The sequence below is a fragment of the Physcomitrium patens genome, chromosome 3, assembly GCF_059467195.1.
Source record: "Physcomitrium patens ecotype Gransden chromosome 3, ASM5946719v1, whole genome shotgun sequence".
Taxonomy (NCBI): Eukaryota; Viridiplantae; Streptophyta; class Bryopsida; order Funariales; family Funariaceae; genus Physcomitrium; species Physcomitrium patens.
Window position 1 is genome coordinate 3621977 of NC_143412.1, and position 20634 is coordinate 3642610.

The window sequence follows — 20634 nt, forward strand, 5'->3', positions numbered from 1 at the left end:
GAGGATTAGGTAAGTTGAGCATTAATTTTTTTACCTCATATTATAATCCGTAGAAAAATTGGCTAATAAGTGCAGCATCATCCTACTTGATATCAGTTGTAAGTTATCAAAATTATGAAGCATACAACGTTACTAATCGATTGCCTTATTGTAAAATATGGATCTTATTGGTTGCAACATGAATTGCATCATGTTTTCCATACATGAATCGAAACTCCACCAAAAAAGCCTCTAGATTCTTCAATATTGGATCTCGTCATTCAAGAAAAGATGAAAAATCATGATAGTGCTGAACTTGAAAGAAGTGTACCAATGAATCTAACTTGCGATCTTGGAGTTGGATAGCTTTGGGGTTGAAGTTCAATCACAAGTTGTACTTGATTGATAAATCCTCGAAACTTAGATCAGGTACCATCAATCTTCTTGGGTAGGAAAATTCTTGGTTCTCTAACATTTGTAGGGCGTTCCACCATAGGAGAAAGGACATGGTTTGGTGTAGATGTTGAAGCAACTCCAACCATTTCTATATCTTCACTTCTTACCAATCTTATTGCTCCTTGTGGTGGTAAATTGAGTTGATGCATCGCAAGCATTAACTCTCTCAATTGCTCTTGCATTTGTGCCATTGCACTCTTCATTTCAACAAGTTTTGCGATGATAACACTTAGAAAAGAGAAGATGTCTAATATCGCTCAAGGAAAATAGAAGAAAGAACTTGGGAACAGAAAAAATTCTAAGAACAATATCAGTTTAAAAGAGGGTAATCCGCAACTTCTAATATACTTATGTCTTATCAAGAAAAAGGGATAATCCACTCTTAATCAAGATTAGACAAAGCTCTGATATTGTAAGTGTACTCTTGTCAATCAGTCAAGGAGAAGAACTCGATGAAAAAGCAATTAAGACAACTGAGCCTTCAATCAAAGAAAGGTAACAAAATATAAATAAACAAGTATATATATTGAAAGAGAAACTGGAATGGCTATTGCCAAAAGTCAAGAAAACTAGAGACCCTTGAAACTAGACTGGAAGCAAGAAAGGAATTGACAAGAGTGAAGAAGGCTTCACTCTTGTCTCTATATATACTATCTAACTAAGGGCTACGTGGCGACGTTCTATAGGACCTCTAATATGTGTTGACTTTGTAGGACACATGCCTTGACTTACAAGGCAAGTTTTTCTATGTGTGGGCTACATAGTTAGCTTGATCTTCAAGCTAACAATATGTGTGGCACATGGCCAACTTGTTGACCACGTTTCTAATCCAAAAAGTCAATTAAAGATACCTATGAAGTCAAAGCAGCATCTATGAAGCTTCTAGGAAGCTTTCATATTAAATACTATAGAATTAACTTACTTTTACTTATTTTTACTTACTTCCACCTATTTGTATTTATAATTACTAGCTTACATGAGTATGTCCGTGACAATTGGACATAGCGTTCAACTAATAGGAATGAAAATCGCCATTCTTTGCCTTCATTCAACCATGCCTTACTTTTATCCCTCTTAATAAGCCTTCTACTAGTTAAGAATTTCTTCTTTAGACTCTAATCTCCTCTCAAGGCTTTATATTAAACATTTAGGTCTTATAATTTTTTTAAATGTTATAATCAAAAAGATAAAATTCAAAATAAAGTTTTTTATATCCACTCTCTTTAAATTAATCTATTAACCATTCTAACATACATCTATATTTATTAACATACAACATATTTTAACTAATTTTTACATATTGTAAGCTTTTACAGTATGATAATGTATGGTGATTGAACATGATGCTTGTTATAAAGATAGAAGTTTGATTTGTAGTACATTTTTTTATTACTTTTTCTAAAAGTATCTTTAAATACTTTTAAAAATAAATTTAGAATATAAAAGTAATATGAATCTTTTTCCATCAAAAGTACAAACTAAGAGAGAACACTCTTAGAAAAAAATTATACCTATGAATCCAACTTGAATAAATCCATCAAGAAATAGAGAAAGATGCAACCTCATATAAAGCTGTACTTATTGTAGAAATCTTCAATTTTTTTTTTATCTTATTCCATTGAACTTCTTAGGCATACTTATTCTTGTCTCTCTTATACTTGTATTAACAAGATTTCTCATATTCAGTTGTAAGTTTGATCTACTTATTTCTTTTAATTGCACAAATTTTTAGCATAGACTTTGAACTTTATTATTGATCTCTTTCATAGGCATCAAAATACTACCTCCATGGTTGATGTTAGAGATGTGTGTAATTTCTATCCTTAGAGTATTGACAAGCTCATAAAGATCTATAATAGTTCAAATCTATTCTTATTTTTACTAAAGATAGTATCCATAATTTTTTCTTATATAGATAATTTAAACAAATCTAAAGTTAAATTAAAAGAAGATAATTTGTAACCTCTAATATCAAATGAAAGTTTCAATGAAGAGAGATAATGATTGTCTTTAAGAAAAAAAATTTATGAAAAAAAATCTAAAATTGAGTTTAAAAGTGAATAGTTTGCAATCTTCAAAATTCAAAAATAAAAGTGAGGTAAATCACTCACTTTTAATACAAAACAAAGACAATGAATTAACACTCTTATTAAATTATCAAGAATATGAATGTTAAAAAAAGATAATCTCAATATATTCTTAAGTTACTAGAATATACTAGAAAATTATTCAAAAATAATAATATATTGAATTAAAATGGCTATTGCAAAAGATAAGATGATTATAAAGTCTTAAAACAAGACTAATGACTTGAAAGGCATTAGGAAGAATGAAGAAGGTCCAATTTGTAAGACATATGTCTTAACTTACATGGCAAGTTTTCTATATGCGTATTACATCGTTAACTTATATCACAAGTTATCTACACATGCAATACATAGCTTACTTATTGGCCAAGTTTCTAACCTACCAATCAACTATAAACATATATAAAGTCAAATATGCATCTATGAAGCTTTTAAGAAACTTTGCCACAAAATAATATTAAATCTACCCAGATTTACCTTCTATTTAGTACTTTTTATTTAGATAAATATGTATGTTTGTGACAATTACATCTTATCAAATTCATAATTTAAAAAAAATATACATCTATATCCATATATTTAAAACAAAATAAATGTTGCATTTTTTTATTTATTTATTATTTACATTTTGTATATTTGCATGTTATGAATGTGAGTTGATTTGTTTTTGAAAGAATTTATTCTTAAATATATTTTTTAATTTATTTCTTATTAGAAATATTTAATTAAAAAATTATATATTTTGATATATATATATATATATATTTATATTTAAATCTTTATATTTTTTCATCTTTTTTTTAGAAATTATAAACATATATCTCAATTTTTTTCTATCATAATATTAAAATTTTTCTTTTTCTTAAATTATGATGTTTATCTCTTATTAGCTAATTTTAGTTTATTTTCATCTATAATTATAATTTTTTATTTTCTTTGGTTTGTTTTTAAATAGGAGCTTATGAATATAAATGTTCAAAAGAATTGTACATTTTAATATATATATATATATATATATAAAAGTACAAAAGATACAATGTAACCATACACTTACACACATACACACACACACACACACATATATTTATATATATATATATATATTCATAACACTCTATATTTCATCTCAGACTATTTTGAAATTAATGTATGAAGCATACGAGCTAACAACACACGAATCATTCCCAGATGTTACAGAGAAGGTCCCAAAACCACGAACCAGAGAAATGACATTCCAATAGTAAAACTAAAAAGAAGCTTAAGAACTGAGTGAGTGGGCCCGATACTCATCCAAATATTGTTTCATCTATAATATGCCTCACGACGACAGCTCTGTCCATCCATGGAAGTGTCTTTCCGTGCTGCTATTCATTTGCAGACATTCAATGCTGTGATCCGGTGCCTAGGGTGCAGCGTTGCAGGGCTTCCTTCGACCTACGAGTACCGTAGCAGAAGAAGTAGAACAAGAGTGTAGGCTGTAAAATGTGCACAATCTGCGGTGAAATTGTTAGTTAGCAGTGAAGGTCGCAAGAGAAAAGAGAGTGTCATAGAGTGGAGCAGAAAGAGAAAAGAGCGCAAAGTGTGAGAAGAAATTGGAATCGGATGTATTGTGAGGAGAATATACGGGACGTTGCTTCTGCTGCACTGAGTACGCTTCGGTCTACAAAAAGTTGCAGTGGTGAGGAATTGTTGTTGTTCCGACGGAATGCAACTTCCGGTGTGCCTGTTTCACACCTGGTGGTGACCTGGTGCTGAATGGCAGGCACAGCCCCTAGGTGATGACATGAGACGGGGGATTGGCGGGGATCGTGTGATGGTTTCAATGACTAAAATTGACCTTGGTATTATATTCGGCTCGATATGAGTGGAGACCAGGAGTCACCGCCAACTTCTTCATCACTTTCCCCGTTTGCGTCTGTTTTCGAGTGTGTTTCTTTCGAGATTCACCCCGCTTCCTTTAGCGCGCGCGAGGAGGTAGGGAGGGAGGGAAGGAGAGGGAAGGTCGGCATGGTGCAGACAACGGGAGCGCCCGTCGTGGTGTCTGCGCCTACGGCGTGTCAAGTGCAGTGCGCCGGGTGCCGCCGTATTCTGAACGTCCCCTCCGGTATTCTCAATTTCCAGTGTCCGAAATGCAAGCTACCGCAAGTGCTGCCCCCGCAGTTGCGATCATCGCAAGGCTTGGCGCGTGGAATTGACAGCACCAAAATTCAGCTTCCGTGTGCTAATTGTCGAGCCGTACTTAATGTTCCCCCCGGCCTCACTCGATTCGTCTGCCCGCAGTGTCGCGTGGAACTCGCGGTGGATCCTGTGAAACTTGCCGCTTACATGAGTTCGTTGTCGCAGTTGAATGCCCTCGGAAGTGGACAGGGATTGCTGCCTACAGGAGTGTCTGCTGGTGGCTTGCCTGGTAGCCTTGCGGATGCAATGGACGACACAGGTTGGAACAGTAAGCAGCTCCACGGTGCGGGGGGCTTCGCCATGGAGGAAGTTAACGAGGTACACACGGCAGCTTGACCTCATCGAATACTCGTCTTGTTGAAAATTATGCCGCCTTGAGAATTTCCGGAATTTAATCCATCTTATGTCAAATTTACACCGGACTGGAGCGAACGCGGAGTTTTTCTGTGTTCTGGCGTCTTCGTAACCTAATATTTGTATCGTACTGAATTCCGCCATAGCTGGAACAGTTATGGTCTGGCTGTGTACTTGTGGCACTTTGACCACTTGTAAATTTTCTGGTACCGTTTCTGAGTGTTTATATCCCAGGAATACTGGCTCCCGTGAATTTAAGATTTCTATGAAAGACATAGTGCAGGCCGAGTTATATGTCCTGCAGCCGCCGGATTCTGGTCGTAGAACTTGGAAAAGAAAGTGTCACAATGTCGAATCAAGGATGACGGTTGTTTAACAGAGTGGAATCAAGAGAACAATGGTTGCGCGAGTTGAACTATGCGCTTGATCTGGCATATATCACAATGATCTATCAGACACCACTTTTCCTCCGTAGCATGATGGTGGAGTATGGACAATAATGGTGCATGGTTGGGAATCGCATTCTTGTTTTCAACTTCTTAAGAGTTATTGTGCCAAAATTAGCATGTGATCGGAAAGAGCTGACTGCCACAATGGTTGATAGATGTGCAATTTTTTAGAATGCTTTTTTACATAATTAGTGTACTTGAAGAAAATTAGGTCTAATATCGTTTTGTTGACTCTTACTTCCATCTTGTATTTCTCTGAATGGTGATGCTCAACAGGTGGCTTTAGAAGTGGAGCAAGAGGAGGACGAAGCTGGAACCATAGGAGATACTTTCACAGACTATGTAAGTGTGGAGCTCTGCATAGCACCGAGCTGGATATTTTTGGCAAATATAATTGACCTCTTATTATATGTTTTTCTGCGTTGACCTGGTTATTTAGTGTTGATCTTCGATTGTTTATGAATTCGTTGACAGGAATTGTAGTTTTATGCCGAAGGCGTTCAAATATGAAATCTTTTTCTTGACTTCTTTTAAACGATGCCCTTGGATCGAAATCCTATTTTCATGAGTTTCATTTAAGAGGGTAATCACATTTGCGGTCTATGCAGAAACCTTCGAAGCTGTCAATAGGCCGACCGCATCCTGATCCAATTGTGGAGACAGCCTCTTTATCAGCTGTGCAGCCTCCAGAGCCTACATACGAACTTGTTATTAGGGAGGAAATGGAGAAATCAGGGGCTCTATCATGTTTGCAACTCGAGACTATTGTTTATGCTTCACAGGTGAACTTCTGCTACTTTTTCTGTGATACGGAGTTCATAATCTTGATTTGATGTTTCAAAAAAGCATCTTCCATATTTGATTCTTGATCATTGATAAGTGCTGCATAGAGATATTATGTTGGGTGGTTTGTCGGAAGTTTGTTGAGTACTTTGTTTGATGAAAGATATACAGGATTTGGTTGTTTCGTAGACGAAAACTTATGGTGAGGAGTGGACTTTAATATTTGTCTTGAATAAATCATTCGTTGGACCACATAAACAGCGTCGGGTGCGAGTCTAAAGTAAAAGTATACTCATGCTACATATTGATGCAAAAATCGCAATTCTTTGGATATGCTTTGCAGAGGCATATGCAGCATCTCGCAGACGGCACAAGAGCAGGTTTTTTCCTGGGGGATGGAGCAGGAGTTGGCAAAGGACGCACCATTGCTGGATTAATCTGGGAAAATTGGAAACGGGAGAGAACCAAGGCTCTGTAAGTGGCGATTCGATGCTTGATTATGTTACATGGAAAACCTACGCAATGTGGATTTACAGTTGGTAGGTAACATGCGTTGCCCCTTCTGTGGCAATTCTTGTTGTTATGAATGCTAAATCGCTGAGTCATTTTGTTGTATTGTGTGGTATTTGTGTTCGAGTATAGGTGGCTTTCAGTTGGCTCTGATCTCAAATTTGACGCACGACGGGATTTGGATGACGTAGGAGCGATGGAGGTTGAAGGTAAATATTTTATTTCTTCATTGCTTTGTTCAACGCAAGTTCAGCGCATGCTCTCTTTCTCCGAGTGAAACTTACTCTTTATCGGTTCCAGAATCAGGTTGAAATTGTTCAGTTACGTTTCTGTTCGAGGTCATATGCCTCGCAGAGTATTTTAATGAACGTCTGTGTTACATTTTCTCGTGGTTTCGTCCCTTATTTTAACTGGTTGTGACGCGTTTGTACAAATTTTTGGAGTGAGTATTGAATTTGAAGCTATTTCTGTACTCATCTCGATGATCGACATGCCAGAATTAATTGATCTTCTGATTGTATCCAGTTCACGCGCTCAATAAGTTGCCGTATGCCAAATTGGACTCAAAGGCTGTGGGAGTCAGGGAAGGGGTGTTGTTTCTTACGTACAGTAGTTTAATAGCATCTTCTGACAAAGGAAGATCGAGATTGCAGCAGCTGGTGCAGTGGTGTGGTCCTGATTTTGACGGGCTTTTGGTTTTTGATGAGGTTCCCACATTGCACTTGATTTTTTCTTTTTTCTAAGTTATGCTATCTAAGATTATATTGTATCTTAATCAATCCTCTTAGCCAAGGTTTCCTGGATTCTTGATCATGGAATTGTTCATGAAAGTCTCGTAACATTTGTAAGTTGTTGGGATGTTTCATGTCAATTATAGAGAGCTTTTATTATCATCTTAATAATTATCTTGCTTGTTTGTGAAAACATTTTCACAGTTTCATTTTGATTGTTTTTGCATTCAGTGTCACAAGGCCAAGAACCTTGTTCCCGAAGCAGGAGGTCAAGCCACACGAACTGGTGAAGCGGTTCTCGAAATACAAGTATGTCCCTGTGTTTTATTGCAACATTTTGCTTGAGATGTGTACTACTTTGCAGCGTTATGTTCGATTTTCGGGGCTTGGATCTTCTTTTATTGTCAAGTCGGAATCTAACTCATTATGTTGTGTCTTTTTATGTTAAGTACCCTCGAAGATTGACATACCATATTCGGAAAGTCATTCAGATTAAAGCATTAGAAAGCATCACTGACTAAGGACTAGAAATGTTTCATCTTGCATCTACTTATGCAGATGTGACTTTATATGTGTGTACACTCTCACACGCACACGCACATCGAAGATTTGTCGGAATTGTGTTTTGTTTTGTTGTTTGTTTTAAATTTTTCAAATTTTTGTCTTTTTGTCTTTTTAACAAAAAAACATTCAATTTAATTTTGTTGGTCACGCTGAACAATGACTCATTCTTGGTGGGTACGGTTATACAGAACAGAATGCCAGACGCTCGTGTCGTCTACTGCTCAGCCACTGGAGCATCCGAACCTCGAAATATGGGTTACATGGCCCGTCTTGGGTTGTGGGGCTCTGGAACAGACTTTCCGCAGTTCTCAGCTTTTCTTGGTACGTGCTAATTGTCTCTTATTGGTGTTATTCAATTCTCCGTTTGACCAATGGTGTTGAACAAGTGGTGAGCTTGTATCATGTGCTCATGTGTAAAATCAAAATTCCGACCTATATTCTTATTTATGATTGTGTGTGTTGTGATCATTTCTTGCAATATTTCTTTTAATGAGTCTGTATTTGATTCTCTTTAGTTTGGAATGACTTCAACAGGTGCACTTGAAAAGCGTGGAGTTGGAGCTCTTGAGCTTGTGGCCATGGACATGAAAACAAGGTATGGTATAACTTTCAATCTTCTATACCCCTATGGTTCTGATCCTCAAATGTTTGTGTAATCTCTTGTATATGTGTTTCAGATCAGTGTTTTAACAAGTCGGTACCTTTGACTATGCTCTTCTTCCTTTGAACAGAGGGATGTACGTCTGTCGGACACTCAGTTTCAAAGGGGCTGATTTTTCTATCGACGAAGTACCTCTGGAGGTCAAAATGCAGGTTTGTGACTTGTGGTTTTCAGCATAATATGTGGATAGTCTCATTTGATGAAGATCAAATAAACTACACATGATTACTTAAGCAGTAATTTCTAATGCGTTCTTGAGTTACAGAATATGTACATGCAGGCATGCTTTTTCTGGAGTACGTTGCGTGTGGAACTCATGTCTGCTTTGGACGCTCTTCAAGAAAGGCGACCAAGTCAAAATCAACTTTGGCGGTTATACTGGGCAAATCATCAAGTTATCATCTTACTCATGCTTTGTGGTTCTGGCGTTTTTTGTTTACTAAGTTATTTATAGGACCTGAAAATAGTTGATGAACTATGCATTAATGGGCACATCCTGTCATTCATGATAAATCACAACACTTAACACACTGGGTCCAGTTTTTCCCTAATTTGAAAGTGCTGACGGCTTAAGGAATAGTAAAAGCCAGAATCATTTGGAGCAACCCTTGGTTGCCTCATTACCAAGGCTGTTGATTTCTCGACTGGATCTGGTAATATTGGAAAAACTAGAATGCGAATTTTCTCTGGTTGTAATGTTTGGTGCTTTCGTGTTCTTTGCAGCGCTTTTTCCGTCACATGTGCATGTCTGCAAAAGTGCCTGCAGCTGTAAGGTTAGCCAAGCAGGCACTGGAAGAAGAGAAATGTGTTGTGATAGGCTTGCAAAGTACAGGTGAAGCACGCACAGAAGAAGCTGTAAACAAATACGTGAGCTCCTTGAACTCACCTTTCTTTCTGATATTGTTATAAATGGTGTAGAGAATACTGAGTAGTGTCTGTGCAGCAACTGAATGCTGTTAGCAAGTTTTATGTATAATATGTTGCTTTTACGTCCGTGGGAAGAAACGAAATGTCATTCTGATGATCAACAACGAGTTCATGTAGCAACATCAGTTCTTGACAGAATATGGGATGAATATTGCTGCAATTGTTCTACTGTATTTCAGTGCCGTGCCATGTGTAACGCACCTCGCAACTTGAGTATTGTTGGCGCAAGCCCCTTCAAAAAGTAGAGTAATTTATGTTATCATTGCTATTGTGCAGGGCGTCGAGCTTGATGATTTTGTGTCAGGGCCACGGGAGCTGTTGCTGAAGCTCGTAGAGGAACATTATCCTCTTCCTCAGGATCCTGCAACTGCAGAAGGTTTGTAATAGTCCTTTGCTTCTAATGAAAAGTCTTCGGGGTTGCATGTTACTATTTGTTTTGTACTCATATTTGTTCAAATGAACTGTTCGTATGCTTTTATAGGATCCTTAGAATGATTTCGTTAGGATAAAAGAAAGTCTCAGTCTTTGATCTTAGATTGTTGAAAAATCTTTTTATGAGATCCTCTTCAATGCAAAACGGCTCATTATTTAAGGATTATTATTATTATTATTATTAGGTACTTCACTGTTGTCTTAAAGAAGGTGACTTTTGGGATGGTTGTTAACTTGGCTGTGCAGCTGAATCAGATCCAGACTCGGCAGGAAGTGAAGAGGAAAGCAGCACCTGTCATGTTTGCATGATTGAAGATGTATGTAAAGTTGGTAACTTGGGCTCTTTAGCTCAACACTTTCTTTATTTGTTGAGAAGATCAACTTCTTGATTCGTATATGTGTTTTTTCTCATTTTGTCTTGATCCTCTGGCCATATCATTGGCCCGACAACCTACGTTAATCTGAATCCAGGCCGCATTGATATGACCTTGGCCTGTTTACTATCATTGAAGCAATGCATCATGTTCCTCATCTGTCATGGTCTTTCTGGCTTGCAGGTAGCGCATCATTTTTTGGAGTGCACTAGGTGCGGAACTGTTGTTCATCCAGCTTGTCTTACCCCACCTCTAGGAGAAAATGCAGATTGCGACTGGTATTGTGTTGGATGTGGTGAGAAGACCAGCGATTATCAAGTAGAGCGTCGCCGCTATTTCTCCGTAGTTTCGCGCAGGTTAAATCCAGTCTTTGTCTTTTACTGAACTTTTCTGTCGTTATTTGTCACTTAGAATTTTTTTATGCAATGTTCTAAATTGTCGGTACGAGGCATTATTAAAGTTTGAAAAATGAAGACTTATTGCCCACGCCTTCGGAAGCATCATTTCACTAGTATGTTTATGCACTGTACAGACATGAAGTGGCAAAGGCGAGGAAGAGTAAGATCTTGGATACTGTTCGAGCTCTTGAATTGCCAAACAATCCATTGGATGATATTATTGATCAGGTCCTCATTCTTCTCATTTTCTCAAAGGCTGGAAGAGATTTGGATTCATTCCTCAAATATGAGCTGGAAAACTCTGATTTGGAGAAGTTTGAAGTCTTCAATTTTTTTCTGGATAAATCCTTATGGCATTGGAGTTTCGAGTCTTTCATTTTACCTCTTTGCACAGTTGGGAGGTCCAGACCGCGTTGCAGAAATGACTGGACGGAGGGGTATGCTGGTGCGAGCACAGAATGGAAAAGGGGTTATCTACCAAGCGCGAAACACGTAAGTATATTTATACCAATTGATTTGTAACTCTTTTCTTCCTTTTATCTGCCTTGATGCGGGTAGAAATGAGCGTTCAATGCACAAGAAATGGTTCCAGCTAGTTTCTTAGTGATCTTTGTTCTATATGCAGAAAAGACGTAACATTGGAAATGATTAATATGCACGAGAAGCAGCAATTTATGGATGGGAAGAAATATGTTGCAGTCATTTCAGAAGCAGCATCAGCTGGAGTGTCTCTTCAAGCAGACAGAAGAGCTGCAAATCAGGTCAGTATTTGGTCGCATTTTACATGGACTATTTCTTTCTTTCTCAGCAGAACGACTGACCAGTGGCAAGAGAGTATTGCATCGCATATCATGACTATCAGTCGCAGACCGGTTGGCTTCCTGCATTGTTTTGACCTTTGGTTAATTTTTGTGACAGAGGAGAAGAGTGCACATAACATTGGAACTGCCTTGGAGTGCCGACCGTGCAATCCAACAATTTGGGAGAACTCACAGATCCAATCAAACTTCTGCTCCTCAATACAGGTAGGATCCTACATTCTCCTGCCCAGTGTGTTTTCCACGTCATATCCCAGTGTGGAATCCATAATTAGCGACAACTGCCTTGTACTGTTGAACAATCTGGTTTGAGTTTACTTATATTTGGCCGCAACAATTTCTGGCGGAAGCCACTTCCACAATTTGGGTTTGCATGTTCAATGATTCGAGGTTGAGGACTTCATCTATGATGTCGGCTTTCTAACTTCGGCATAAGTTTGGGACGAACGAATTGATCATAAGAATTACATATCTTTTTTCTTTGGTCAAATATTTACTAGTTCAAGCATCTTTAGTATGGAATTGTAAGTGGCCTCTTTCCTCTGGAGTTGACTACTCAATTTGGTCGTAATGTGCAGATTATTGTTCACAAATCTTGGTGGAGAGCGTCGATTTGCATCCATTGTTGCTAAGCGTCTGGAGATTCTCGGGGCTCTGACTCAGGGTGATAGAAGGTCAACAATCATAACAATGATAGAAGTCTCTATTGCATGTGGCTCCTGCTTGCGACATGACTTTCATTCCCGGATTTTAGCCTGTGTTTGAGAAGCTTCTGTAGAAAAGCTGAGCAGCGTATATGCATTTTTTATTTTATTTTATTTTTTTTTGTTTTTTTTGAGTATCAATGTGTAGTAGTATTATGCATAATCAGGTCGTCAGTTCTGTGCTCACAAATATGATTTTTCTTTGTTCAGAGCTGGCCCGTCACTTAGTGCCTTCAATTATGACAGTGTTTATGGAAAAAAGGCACTTGCAAGCACATATAAGTCTATCATGGAGCAGGTTGAGTTACTATCATTGACATTATTTTATATTTATGGTTTTTTATAATTATTGTTCAGCATATAGGTACTTCTTTTTTGTTTTTGAAACTGGTAGCTTGTATAAACTTGGTGACTTTGGCTGCCTGTATAATCATTGCGAGCTTCGTCTTTCTGAAGAATTATAATTTATCGTATGGATGTCGAAACGGAAATTTCCAGAGGGTTTGGGTTACTCTGTGTGAACTTTCAAGAAATATGTATACAGATCATACTGCACCCTGAGCAAGTAACACTAATCAATCTTTAAGACCCAAATGTGGTGATGTAGGAGTCTTGATTAAATGAAGCGCCCTAAGACGATTTTCACTTGATCAGTGAGATGATATGCTTGAGGGTGTCCCTATCGTGCTGCATAATGCCTTAATGATTTCTGGTCATGTTCTTAAGCAGACCTTGGTTAGATTGAGGATGATACGACGCTTTCTTTTGTTTCAGGTGGAGCCGTTGGTAATACCACCTGGGTGTCCTAGTGGAGATTCGGCCAAGGCGAAGGACTTCTTTCACCAGTGTAGGCAGGCGCTTCTTACTGTAGGGATTATTCGTGATGCAGTCGGTGGTAAGTATTTTTCTCGCTGCTGATTGTATGGAAATTTTTGTTTAGCGAAGGTCTGAACATGTAGTGATCATTCTAGGTTGGTTGTGAGAGCTTTAAATTCTCAGTGATTGCAGCGTTAAGTTCTTCGATTTAGGCAGAAGTTTTACGTTAATGTGAAGAAGTTGGCCAACAAGTTTTGTCGCAAATGCTTTCTTTGTGCAGTAAATCAAAGTAATGGTACAACAAAGCCATTTACAAGACCCTCAGGAAGGATAGCAGAAGCGGATTTGCATGACGTGGGGAGGTTTCTCAACAGGGCTCTAGGGCTACCACCAGATATCCAAAATCGGTAGTGTTTTGTCAGAGTCTGGTTTCCCTCGTCTTTCTTGAATAGGCTGATTGTGGACAGGCAGAATTCATTCCTCAAATTAAGCCACGGCTGGCTTTTATATATGAAAACAGATTCAGAGTGCCACTACTTATGAAATGTAATTGGGTGCGTATTGATGATGCGTCGTTGTCGGTATCCGTTGAAGGTTTTATAGCCAGTTGACTTCCTGGGTCTCTTTCTTCTTTTTGATGCAGGCTCTTTGAGTTTTTTGTAAGTGTGTTTGATGAACTCATACGGGATGCTCGGAAAGAGGGTCAATTTGATTCTGGAATAGTGGACATTAAGGCCAGCACAATCGAATTATGTGGTGCTCCAAAGGTTTGATAATTTGCTTCTATTATTGCCATGGTTTTTGTTTATTGTAGTGGGTTTTTAAAGGTTCACTTGTTTGATTTGCCGTTATCATTTCCTAGCATTGTCTGTAGTATTTTGAAAACGTAGTACAGTGGTAGCTTTGACTCAAGTGTTAATTTATTCCAGTCTGCATTTTTTAATTAATTCGATCTTGGTTTTTATGTGCATTTTGTGCATACTGTAATGCGGTTAGCTTTCTAATATCTGAAAATTCTTACCTCTAGTGAATACATTTCAACTGAATGCCGGTTCTTGTGTTTGTCTATCTCATCTCCGTCATGCAGACAGTCCATGTGGACTCTATGTCTGGAGCGCCAACTACACTTTTTATTTTGGAGACAGATCGAGGTCTCACTTGGGAGGTTTGTCTTCAGTTCACCTTATCTAAGTATCTCTTAATTTCGATTTGTATCCTCATAGAAGTGTATTTGCTTGGTTTTGCTATCCATATATTCCAATGTTTCAAAATGGTTCCTTGTGCCTTTGAAAAGGATATTAGATCCACTTCGAAAATTTTCCAAGATGTTTCGCGGATGTGTAATTTCATAGTTTTCTTTTTCTTTTTCCCCTCTTTAATTCTATTACTCAGGGACTCGGCGATTCAACTCTAATTTTCTGTGCTGTGTTAGGCTGCGAGTAAGTTACTTGAAGATCACACTGATGGCAGTGATAATTCCATTTATCGATCTAGACGCGAATGGCTTGGTAGAACACATTATCTTCTCGCCCTAGAAAGGTGAGAATTGGGTGATTAGAAGTTGAGGCTTTAATGTCTTTCTTGGTAGATAAAAAGAGATTCTCAGGATCATTCTTTGCAGTTGCTCTCAGTAAGGAGATCTTCGCCTTACAGAACATAATATCTATTCCTATTTGTGACAGATCTGGATCAAATCCTAAAGCTTTCAGAGTCTTCAGACCGGCTAGTGGTGAAGCTCCAAGGTATGTATTCTATAAGTTGCAACTGTTCCTTCACTTACTACCTTTCATTTGCCTTGTATTTGAAAGGCCGTTGGTTAGTATTTAATTCGCTCGCTCCTTTTTCCAATTATGCTATTGATCCAATTTCTTACTCCGTAACTTTCCAGTCAATGGTAGTTAGTTATAATCCATCAACAGAAAATAATCAGTCTTATGGCTGAGATGGGTTTGTAATGTTAGAGAGACTTAGTGATTTGTGCATGGAAGAATGATGAGGAGTGGATTGTGTTCTTTCAGGGAGATGTCATTATCTGAACTGCGTAGCAAGTATATCAAGGAATCATCATTAGACCGGGCTAAGGCTGGTTGGCTTGAGGACTTCACCATCTCAGCAGATCAAGTACGTTACATTCTTACAAAGTGAAATTTCCTCAAATGGTGACCTTACTCCAAGTGACATCAAAAGACCTGGTTTTTTAATGAGATTTTAATATAATGAGCTGTTAACATTGTCCCTGTTCTAACTCGCTTTGACAATACGGGAGTCTACATTAATAATCATTTCAAATAAATCTGTGAAGGCTTTCTCGTGTATTTCTGCATTTGTCAATGAGATGCGCATTAGGTGCTGGTGCTCCTCAAAGCAACTTATCGTGCTTATTTTGTATTTACAGTGTCTGCATGGACCGAAGTGCAAATTGGGGTCTGGCTGCACGATTGGAAGGAGAGTACAGCAGGTACATATTCTGGGAGGCCTAATTTTACCCGTGTGGGGCACGGTGGAGAAGGCTCTGTCTAAACAGGTTCGCACTCTTCTGCTATTATCATACTTTCATAGGTCATTAGTAGTGCTTACCATGTTAAGCAAGCAAATTTAGTTCTACATTGTTGGCTAACACGGAGGTGAGTCGCTGATTTTGTTGGAAATTTCCAATACCTCTTTGAAAGTAGTACTAAACATGTTCTAATTCAAACTTACAACAGATAAGAAAAAGTCACAAGAGGTTGCGCGTTGTGCGACTTGAGACGACCACCGAAGGTCGTCGGATTGTGGGTCTTCACATTCCTAACACCGCAGTTGAAGCAGTTTTGTCAGGTCAGACCTAGTCTTTCGTACCTGACTAATCGAGTACTTAACAAGTCATGCTTCATCAAGTTGGGTCGAGCTTAGTATTTTAATTTTTCTGATATGAACTCGGTCATGTATACTTGCGATGTCATAATAATGTTTTTGTATTTTGTCTCTGCATTTTTGGTCTTAGACGGTTGTGTGCTGGGTATCAATCAATCCATATCTTCAACCGCTGGTCCACTAACGATGAGATATTGTGCTTTTGGCAGGACTTACTGACCTCCAAGTCAAAGCAATGGACGATTCAGTTGAATAGTCATAAGAAGACTCTTGTACAGTTTTGTAAATTTTCTTTGGACGATTTTACTTTATCACAAATTCATCACTGACCTTGCAGTGCTAAATTTCTCACATTGCTAAAGACTACCATAGCATTCATGACCTTATTATACGATCGACGTTGAATGTCCTCAACCAATCATACATTTTGAGTCCCACAGCATTTGTGACGTGCTTGAGAGGTCCAACTGAACGTGTCCATGTAGTTACCCTATGCATTGTGCAGGAATGGAAATCCGAGTTTGCATGCCTCTTCAGCAGCTTCAACGTTGTGAACCACGTTCATTACAATAGCTCTGTTGACAAGCCAGGTAGAATGTCCCTCTTTCTAGGGCAGAAATGATGCATCTAATTTTTTGCAATCAATTGGTTTCTCCCACAAGATGATGGCCTTAGGAAGTATGATGTTGGTTCGGTAAAATTTGGAATGTTATAAGTTGTGGATGATTGCTGGTTAGTATGTTATGTGCTCTTTGATCGCTCTCTTCTTCCAATAGTTGACCATTGTATTCAAGTATAAACTCAGCTCTTCAGCAAGTTTAATTATTTCTTCTTAGACATTCCTCCTCCTTAAACGTATTTAACTTTGTTTTTGAATTCCTTACAGTTCATCTGTTAATCTTCTACAGTAATTAAATAAAAGAGGAATCTATTTAATCAATTGTATATTTGTTTGCTCGAATGTTTGGTTCGTAAGAGTTCACTAAGTTTCAAACACAAGTTTTAATTATCAGAGGAAATTGTCCTAAGACATCTTTTGTGGCTTATGAGATTATAAACATGAAGATGGCATAGGAATGTCACTCTCATATTTTACACGAAGTTTATCTGCACACTTAAACTCCAATTGGGTGATTTGTTGCCACAATATTCAAACTGTTTTTGCGAAATATTCAACTTCCAAACTCTGACCATTGATGAGTGAATGCAATTTGCCAACTCCAACTCGGATTAGATGGATTCAGTGGTATAAATCACAAACAATGCACTCTAAAGTGATACATGTTCCATTCTAATGATATTTGAACTGCATAGTGCAGGTTACATTGAAAATGTCAGCAATATAACAAGGGAAAATTAAATAACAATAACAATCACTAAACAGTAATGAAATCAAACTCTGTCCCGATATAAATCTGCTTAAACATATATACGTACATACACACATGCAGAACTTCTTCGGAAAAAGACGAAACTTAAATTTTTGCTCAAGAATACTTGATTGTTAAAAGTAATCAAACCTTCAATAACATTGCTAGCGGTTCCCTAACTCCATTCAAGGTAGTAAGAGAGCAACAACAATACCAATTCCAGCTGATAAGTCTCCTCTCACAGCGACGGGTATGAAGAATGGAACAAGAGCCATATTCGAGGAGGACAAGCTGTGAGGGCATGAACGCCATCCAACAAAGGCGATGGGTGCACAAAGACAAGCGACGACACGGGACGACGAAGAAGGGTTGAGTAGAGAAGCAAAGGAAGGGGGCGACGTAGCAAAGAGGATTAGGAGGCACGGAGATGTTCGAACGAACAAAGTCTCAAGTCAAAAGACCCATGTGAGTATATTTGTTCTATTTCACAAGACTATACAACACCAAGCTCTGCAATAGAGAGCTGACAATCTCTCGGGGAACTGGCTATGCGTGGGCTACAAATGCTGTGGAATCGACGAATTGCGCAATCTCAGGCGTCTCTACCTCCTCTTGCCCTTGGCAACGACCTGCTCCGCCTTGTCAACTTGGCCCACCTTGCCCAACCCATTGCAGTTTTTGCAGACAATCTGGGCTTGGTCCTTCCGGGCGGCATTGGCGTTCAACGCGGAGCCTGTCTCGCGAACGAATCCGGCGCCATCGCACACCGGGCACAGGTCCTTGCGTGAGAAGAGAATGGGGAAAGCTGAGCCGACCAGAGCGATGGCGATGGCGCCAGCGACAAGGTAGTTCGTACCTTCAGCAGAGACATCACCCACTGCGCATACCACCTTGGGCCCGTGAGACGAGCACTCCTTGAGTCTCAGTGGAGCGAAGAGCTGCGACTTCGAGGTGGCGGATGTAGCCTTGATGACGGAGGTCTTGGACAAGACGGACGCAGCGACCATCGATTGGCATGCGACGTAGGATGCCATAGCTTAATTCTCTCGACTAACACGAGATGGGGATTGAAAAAGACGGTGGCGGCGTGTGATCGTGAGAATACTGCAACGAGATAGAGAGGAGAGGATTTGTATTTAAGCAGGTGTCGCGCGCGCGACTAGCGAGAGTATGGGTGCGCATTGATATCAGCCACTCCACGTCAGAATCTGTGGATAAGACTAGTTACTTTTTTGTGGGCGTTGGGCGAAACTCGAGTATAGTCGTGGTTTCCGTAGCTGGGTCACCGCATGATCGTGGATCGAATGTCAGACAGGCATGGGAATGATACTTAAATCCAAAACGTGTGTACTCTGTGACGATGGATTATCGGAGCCAGGACTGTTCTCTTTTGGATAGGAAGCAGAGTTTACACCTTAGCCATTCTAGCAATTTCGATGACGATTGCCGGGAAAGCTACTTGCTATTAGCGGGCAAATTCTGATCACCTTCGTCGCCGTGTGTTGTGAGGATGTACTCACCGTGGGTGGCAATCCATGTCTGTGGTTGCCAAGACCTAGTCTCCAATGCGTGAAAGTGTTTCATGTGAGCTTCGCCCGTGGGGATGCGGACCGCCCAAGAAAATGCACCTTCATAGCAGTGGGCTTGTTCCGCTTCAGTAGCGTTACCAGAAACCTGTGTTTCGCCTCGTTCTAGACCTGCTTAAATCTTGACCAAATGGCGGAGGATTCTGAAGGGTCTGATAAAACCCGTCCTTCGCCGAACATGATAACCACGAAAGCAACTCGTACAGACGGATGCACGTAGTACACACCATTGTGTACCATAACCTAGACCATTCAAGCAAAACGCACACCTTAGCCACGAGGTAGCTCTATGATTTGTGAAAGTTAGAAGTAAAACGGCACCACAAGAAGTTTGTAGAATAATCTACAAGAATGTGGGCAGATCGGTGCAGGGAAGTGAATCAATAAACAACGTGCATCGTTCACCGAAGCACAAAGCAAGCGGCGCTGACAAATGTTGGATGCTGAGACTGGACTTCGGAGGTTCTGAAAACACAAGTTTACGAGGGAGATGGACAGCATATGCTCATCGATGACAACATGGTGAGCACACGTCAGCAGCGGAGGAAGCAATCGATTACTATGCGGTTGAAAGGCTTCGCTTGTTCGCGGAACGGGCGTGATCCGGATGTTCTCACTCTGACTACCCCTGTTCTGGCAACATATTATCCTTGTTCACACTTTCATAATCCACTTTCACTTGCAAAATCCACAATCAAGCTTAACTATCAAAAGGTTCAGTTTTCAGCAAAACCTTCTAAGTCGAGTCAACGATGAATCGAAGAATCGATTACCGTCTGGGATTGTGAATGAAATGTGAAAGGTGCTTCAACAGACCCCACTTGGTAGTCGAAGATAAGCAAATGGCGAAGGCTTCTGGAATTCATCCTCGTGCACCATTTTAAGTGAAACGACTCTGCTCGTTTTCGTAGCGCCATTTCGTAGTGCACGTAGTACATGTAGAGATGGTTGAGATCAACGAAGCTGCAAAGCAAAGAGTTCCTGCAGCGTCTACAACTCAAAAGACGAACGAGACAACGCCAGATCTGCTGTTGTGGTCAGTGACATCAATCCTGGTGTGCATGTGTTGACATCTGTCTTCTGGATTTGTGGGCTTGCACGCAATTCGACAGCTCAATAAGCGGCATGCTTTCCTACACCAGGATGCATAGATGGCTCGAGGGAAACAGGCGTTACGGACATTGGTACCTAAGATTCGATGGTGAAAATCCGAGAGAACACATAAAATGGATGCAGATATCTGATTCATCTAAATAACTGACACAAAATGTCTCTTGACTCAGGAACAAAAATTTCCCTACTGATGCAGTCGGACAAGCCAGAATTCACCACATTTTAAAAATTAAAAGTAACTGATCAAGTCATCAGTAAGCGTTTCATGTATCATGTACAAGAAACACCAAAAAGTAGTAATGCTTAACTGAATCCTGCAGCCTAGTCACCGGAAGGTGAATTAGTACACTTAGCAAGCGTTTCCAAGGGACTGTGAACAAGGCATTCCAAAAATGGTAACAGTAGATGAAGTTTCAATTCGTGTTTTAGGGTTAACTGGTTAGTGCAAGTGTCAAAAACAATCTTCAAAAATTATGGACCTACGATCCAAA

The 20634-nt window shown here is 39.3% G+C and overlaps 2 protein-coding genes across 4 annotated transcripts; one reads left to right on the top strand and one right to left on the bottom strand.

Moving 5' to 3' along the window:
• Positions 1 to 3911: 3911 nt before the first annotated feature.
• LOC112280345 (protein FORGETTER 1) lies at positions 3912 to 16425 on the top strand. 3 transcript variants are annotated; one of them, XM_024515735.3, is made up of 31 exons: positions 3912 to 5018; positions 5780 to 5845; positions 6112 to 6285; positions 6630 to 6760; positions 6929 to 7005; positions 7322 to 7503; positions 7759 to 7836; positions 8280 to 8412; positions 8626 to 8686; positions 8823 to 8904; positions 9018 to 9146; positions 9476 to 9619; positions 9956 to 10055; positions 10358 to 10428; positions 10669 to 10841; positions 11018 to 11111; positions 11278 to 11375; positions 11509 to 11644; positions 11802 to 11908; positions 12280 to 12375; positions 12616 to 12703; positions 13180 to 13300; positions 13502 to 13628; positions 13865 to 13988; positions 14309 to 14386; positions 14654 to 14760; positions 14904 to 14963; positions 15240 to 15342; positions 15617 to 15745; positions 15927 to 16038; positions 16284 to 16425. In XM_024515735.3, the coding sequence occupies exons 1-31, from the start codon at positions 4383 to 4385 to the stop codon at positions 16328 to 16330; spliced, it is 3864 nt and encodes a 1287-aa protein (XP_024371503.1). In that variant the 5' UTR covers positions 3912 to 4382; the 3' UTR covers positions 16331 to 16425. The 3 variants fall into 3 exon arrangements, with proteins under 3 accessions (XP_024371503.1, XP_090104685.1, XP_024371504.1); XM_090248559.1 differs by having other exon boundaries at positions 4208 to 5018; positions 10367 to 10428; XM_024515736.3 differs by having other exon boundaries at positions 4208 to 5018; positions 9033 to 9146.
• A 1466-nt stretch (positions 16426 to 17891) lies between these two features.
• LOC112280347 (uncharacterized) lies at positions 17892 to 19715 on the bottom strand. The gene has a single exon (XM_024515740.3). It carries the CDS (start codon positions 18476 to 18478, stop codon positions 18047 to 18049), a length of 432 nt encoding a protein of 143 aa, XP_024371508.1. The 5' UTR covers positions 18479 to 19715; the 3' UTR covers positions 17892 to 18046.
• Between the last annotated feature and the right edge of the window lie 919 nt (positions 19716 to 20634).

Bases quoted from the DNA above. Each gene is read 5' to 3' on its own strand.
- LOC112280345 (XM_024515735.3), top strand. From the start codon at position 4,383: ATGAGTGGAGACCAGGAGTCACCGCCAACTTCTTCATCACTTTCCCCG. The intron at 10,056-10,357 runs GTTTGTAATAGT...TTGGCTGTGCAG, and splicing joins GGATCCTGCAACTGCAGAAG to CTGAATCAGATCCAGACTCG. The intron at 14,964-15,239 runs GTATGTATTCTA...GTGTTCTTTCAG, and splicing joins GCTAGTGGTGAAGCTCCAAG to GGAGATGTCATTATCTGAAC.
- LOC112280347 (XM_024515740.3), bottom strand. From the start codon at position 18,478: ATGGCATCCTACGTCGCATGCCAATCGATGGTCGCTGCGTCCGTCTTG.